The 5,588-nt window shown below is 45.3% G+C and overlaps 1 protein-coding gene across 1 annotated transcript; it reads right to left on the reverse strand.

The window, feature by feature from the left end:
* Positions 1–2,311: 2,311 nt before the first annotated feature.
* On the reverse strand, positions 2,312–3,661 carry LOC100280862 (uncharacterized). The gene is made up of 3 exons (NM_001367144.1): positions 3,407–3,661; positions 3,107–3,298; positions 2,312–3,004 (listed from the first exon to the last, which is right to left on the reverse strand). The coding sequence occupies exons 1-3, from the start codon at positions 3,623–3,625 to the stop codon at positions 2,453–2,455; spliced, it is 963 nt and encodes a 320-aa protein (NP_001354073.1). The 5' UTR covers positions 3,626–3,661; the 3' UTR covers positions 2,312–2,452.
* Between the last annotated feature and the right edge of the window lie 1,927 nt (positions 3,662–5,588).

Here is a 5,588-nt window from a genome sequence, read left to right on the forward strand (position 1 = left end):
ACTATAGCATTTGGAGTTAGCTGATGAAGGTAGATTTCAAATTCCTTTAGCACTTCGCCGATCATTTCGTACCTAGGAAATCGAAGTCCTGCTCTGAAGAAGCTCTTAAACACAACAACTTCATCGTCTCTTGGTTCTGGAACCATTTTGTCCCCAGCAAACCGAATCAATTCATCATCATTTTTTCCAAAATATCCCATTTTTTCATTAAAGCCAAATCCTCCGTCTTAACTGTGGATTTTCCGAACTCAATATGGCTAGGTTTGCTTGGGCTTAAAATGCCATCATCTTCTTCATCATCACTGTCATCTTCGGCAATAGTAGGTTCAACTTCGGCAACATCAACATCTTCTGTCGGAGCAAATTCTTCATTGCGAACAACTAGCCCAAAATGTTTCATCATTTCTGAAATAGGGGTCATCTCAGTTGCTTCATTACTTTCACCTTCGTCTGTTAGTCTAGCAGTAGACCTGATCCTAGCCATTTCAGCCTTTGAGACGAAGCTAGGTTCAATTAATTGGACGTTTGAGTGAAGTTTGCACAACTAGTGCATGGAAAGCAGAAAGCTTCGGCATCAGTAAAATTTTTCAACAACGTAATGACACAATAACAGTGAATGTTGTAGTAACTCCTCACCAACTCATCTGTTTACATAGCCCTGCAGGTGAAGAAGGCGAACCGCCAAAACACACATACTGACTGATCGGTGGACCGGTAAAGCGCCGCAATTTTTTATTTGTTTTTAATAACAAGCTCAGGGAAGATGTTTTTTGGACCTTCGGCATCTAGAAGCCTTCGTGTTTTTCGCGGATCGAGCTCGTTATGAAAAAACAACCTACAACCGTGAAGGGGCTACTGTTGGGGTCTTCCTCTCTGCCGAAGGTCCTCAAGACGAAGATATTGTTTGTAAGCGACACCATCGAATGTCGAAGCTACAGCCGAAGGACGACAGCTTCGGCTTAAGGTGGCGATGAAGGTTAAAAATGATGCCGAGTCGAAGAGGAAAAGACTAGTTAATCCCTGATGTTTTGTATTAGGATTATGTGTACATGTTAAGGTCATAAATGTATTTTTACTCGAGCTACGTCTCGTGCCTATAAATAGGTGAACAATACTCTTGTTGTAATCGCTCTTGCGTCATCTTCTTCAAACAAGCCAAAGGTATCAATACAATATAAATTCTGATAGTGCTCGTATGTTCATTATGTAATAAATATGTGGATGGGCAACGCATCTCGTGCATATAAACTCTTATTTTATGAATGATGAAGACGTGTTCTTCATAACCTTCGGCTGAAGATCATTATATCCAAAAGGAGATAATGCTTCGAAGGATGAAGGTCCTTAACATTTAACAATTGTGTTGTCTTGTTCTTGATTTACAGTAGTTGAAAACAAGTGACCATCTGGCGTCTTCTAATGATTTGAGCTTATCGATCGGTTTGGCCTCGATCCACTTGGTGAATTTATCTGTCGCTACGGTCAGGTGGGTGCAGCTCCTATGCGCTTGCTTGAAGGGCCCGACCAAGTCCAACCCTCAGACCGCAAATAATGGCTAGGTGACCGGTATGGTTTGGAGGGCTTGGGCTGGCACGTGTGTCTGTCGTGTGTAGTATTGATAGCCTTCACAAGATTGGACAACCTCATTGGCAAACCTAACCATCTTTACAATTACAAACCCAAACTATGCTATGTCTACCAATTGTGCCATTGAAAACAATAAACTCTAGGCTAGTTTGGTGATAAAAGAATTAGAAGGGATTTATAAAAGAAGAAATTCTTTAGGATCCATAAAAGAGAAAAATACTTGCTATACTAAATTGAAGGGCTAGTTTAGAAACTATATTTTTTAAGTGATTTTTATTTTTCCAAGGAAAAATAAACTAATTTCTCTTGGAAAAATTAAAATCTCGTGGAAAAATCTGGTTTCCAATCTAGCCCGAATAGCAAGGATTTTTTCCATAGATCATTTACAGTTCCCTTGTCACCAAACCCAGCTTTTACCCAGGCCCCTTCCGGGCACATCCACAGCCAAATCTAAGAAATGTCACTCGATAACATCTGGTTGGGGTGAAACAAACACGGCCATAGATTAATCTTTAATCGCTCAGTTTAATTTATTTGTTTCTTTCAACTGCAATAATAGAATGAGTACCTTTTTCGTGAAGCTTGTTCAAACGAGACTTCGGAAAAGAGCTCTATTATTCACAGTCGATACATGTATTGTTCTAAAGGATGGTTTCAATGGAAAAAAATATAGAACAGGAAAAACGCCTATATGTATATGGCGTGAACATCAAGCATTTTAAGATTGTCTTAATTATTTTCACTTGTATCATGCCCAGGAACCAAAGACTTGATCTTGGAACGAAAGGGAAAGATACGGTTTAGTGCTTTGTTTCAGAATTCAGACAACTCCCCCTGTCATCCCGTCTCTGAATGCAAGCCATTCTCAATTCACCTTCCGGCAGTTGAATCTGACCTCCGTCGGCGTTCCGGCCGCCGGCGCAAGACCGCCCATCTTCACCATCGCCTTGGCAAAGTCGGTGGCGAACATGCGGGCGTTGCCGCTGTACTTCCTGACCAGCGCATCCTGCGGCCCGCCGTTGAAGAGCTCCTGGTCCGAGTGCAGCAGGCCGCGCTGCGCCATCAGGTTCGTGTAGTAGGCGTTGTCGAAGGCGTCAGGCGTCTGGTCGTCGAACGGCGCGAGGTTGCCGTCGCCGCCGCTCTGCGGGCACGTCTGCTGCCGCGCCGCCGCGAAGGAGGCGTTGACGTTCTGGTCGGTGTAGATGCGCCCGCGGAAGAAGAGGCAGCGCGCGCGCCCCACGGTGTGCGCGCCGGAGAGCGCCGTCATGTCGCGCGCCGAGAGCCCCTTGGCCGCGAACGCGGCCACGAGGGACGCGGCGCCGGAGCCCGGGCCCGGGAGGTTGGCGTTGGCCGCGCTCTGGCTCGCCGCGCGCGAGTCCTTCCGGCCGAGCTGCACGTTCCATGTGGGGCCTCCGAGCTGCATTGCATTGCATTGCGTGCGGATCAGCGTCGGTTCTGGACACTGGATTATTACGGTCGTGTTGTTGTTGTGTTAGCAGCAACAGACGAACTAACTGACCAAGTCCACGGCGTCACGAGACGCCAAGGCGACGATGTCGGCGCACGACACGGTGCCCTTGCAGGCTGCTTCGACCTGCGTCTTGATGGCGTCGATCACCTCGTACCCGCGGACGGAGTTGGTGTTCGCTCCGGCGTTCTTCTCGCCGGTGAACGTCGAAGTGTCATCCAGGAGGATGGACGCGTCACAACCCTGCGCGCGCACATGCATGTCAGTGGTTCCGCGCACTGCACACTGACGTCTGATGAGTGGCAGCCTAGGCTAACCGGATGGCAATATAGGATATTAAATGTGACCGACATTGACGAAACAGTCGTGGAAGAAGAGGCGGATGATGGAGGCGCCCATCCTGGGCTCCTTGGCGACCGCCTGCTCCATCACCGACCGCACGATGGCGGCCACGCTGGGGCACGACTTGGCGTAGAACTTGGTCGAGAGCTTCCCATGGCCATGGGACGGAAGAAGCAGGCAGAGCAGCAGAGTAAACAGAGCAACGCTTCTAGCCAACGACGTGCCCATTTCTGGCTCAGCCCACTACGTACTGAAGCAGAGCAGGAAGTGACACTGCCCATTTTTGTGGATTTATAGCGCTGGACCGCCCGTACACGCTACAATCTGTTGCTCGTGGTGTACGCCGCTATTGACGGCAGTGATTGGTGGACGGCTGGACGCTCATGGTGGCCTTGGTTGCGGTTGTGCGCGGCGCACCACCGTGCCAGGCATGAGGCATCCAGCACCGGCCGGCGACGGAGCGGGCGCATCAGGCTGGGTCGGTCCTGGCTTTGGGGGAACAAAGCGGGAGGGTGACCCTGGAACCGCGGTTGCTTTGCGCTCTCTTTCCTGCCTGCCGTCTTTGCGTGCAGTGGGAAGGTTCGGAACATGATAGAAAGGTACCTAAAACCCTGCATTTTAGATGCTTTTTTGCTTGCGACTGTATAGTGGGTGCCTCCTGCCTCGGTTCATTGCTCAATCCGGTCTTCGGGCGTTATAGAAGGATACTCTAAGCATTCTGACGAAGCATTGCTAGGTCTCCATTCGCCATATTATTCGTGATTTCTGACCATACTTCTGTCCAAGAAGGATGTAATTATAGGTCACGTGCTAGTTAAAGTGGTTCGTGTTCAACCAAAATTCAATTAAATACTATTCACATTTAACATGTTAGATTAATTTACAATGAAACTATATTTCATAATTAATCTAATAATATTTATTTGCTATTACAATATCAATCTCAGTTAGTGTTTTACGAAAGTTTCATGGGTATTACATATGATGACATAACGTTATATTGATAAAAAAAATAGATGATAAAAGTTTTATAAGAGCGGAGAGAGTTTCGTGTGGGCAAAACTCTTCTGCACTCTTTCTAAAATATATGTGTTATAAACTAGGACATACAATCCTTAGTAAGATTGGTTAAGATATTAATTATTTTTTATTTATAATTGATCAAACTTAATATAATAAAACATGATGTTTTCTAAAAAATTGGGACTGTTGATCATTTGTTCTCAAATGCTGTAAATCAAGAACAAGATAACATAATTGTTAAAATCCAAGGACCTTCGTCCTCCGAAGTATTATCTCCTATCGGATATAATAATCTTCAGACGAAGGTCATGAATGACATGCCTTCACGATTGATAAGAATTAAAATACATAAAGGCATTGAATGTAATCTATTGACTCATACACATATATATTTCATAATACACACATGAGCATTAGCAGAGTTTATATTACATTGATACCTTCGGTTTGTTCGAAGGTGAAGACACCAGAAGATGATTACAAATCAGCGTGAACAGTACGGTGCAACTGTTCATCTATTTATAGGCACGAGACACAGCCCGAGTAAAAGTACATTTATGCCCTTGAGTATCACCTATAGGCATAACACGAATCATTAAGGATTGAATAGTCTTTGTCCCTTTTCGGTTATCATCATATTAAATCTTCGTCGCCACATCAAGCCGAAGCTCTTCGGCTATAGCTTCGTCGTCCATTCTAATTACCTTCGGGCTACATCTTCACCCTACCACGACAGAAAACCTTCATTCTTAAGCCGAAACCCCCCTGAAACGATCCATGTCATACTGAAAACATATGGTTAGTCTCGTTTTTGAGGACCTTCGGAAGAGGAAGGCCCCCAACAGGGACATTTGTGATTATCTCTCTGGTCTTGGAATTGTTATTTTATCCCTCTGTTTGGAAAGCGAAGCTCTCTTGTACCCTTGCGCCATTACATGCAGTTAACATTGTTAGATCTAATATGAAAAAATAAAAAATGCCCATGAAATTTATTGTGATTTTACTCCTTCGTAATATTATATGTGTTGGGGTCTTCTTCTCCGCCGAAGGTCCTCAAGACAAAGACACATCAGCAAAGTGATTCTGAAGACTTTCTTTTTCTGCCGAAGGTCCCCAAGACGAAGATCTCGTTTGGAAGCAACAACGACAAGTGCCGAAGCTGGCACTA

The sequence above is a fragment of the Zea mays genome, chromosome 9 (genome assembly GCF_902167145.1).
Source record: "Zea mays cultivar B73 chromosome 9, Zm-B73-REFERENCE-NAM-5.0, whole genome shotgun sequence".
Taxonomy (NCBI): domain Eukaryota; kingdom Viridiplantae; phylum Streptophyta; class Magnoliopsida; order Poales; family Poaceae; genus Zea; species Zea mays.

Bases quoted from the DNA above. Each gene is read 5' to 3' on its own strand.
- LOC100280862 (NM_001367144.1), bottom strand. From the start codon at position 3,625: ATGGGCACGTCGTTGGCTAGAAGCGTTGCTCTGTTTACTCTGCTGCTC. The intron at 3,299-3,406 runs GTCGGTCACATT...GTGCGCGCGCAG, and splicing joins TCCACGACTGTTTCGTCAAT to GGTTGTGACGCGTCCATCCT. The intron at 3,005-3,106 runs GTCAGTTAGTTC...AATGCAATGCAG, and splicing joins CTCGTGACGCCGTGGACTTG to CTCGGAGGCCCCACATGGAA.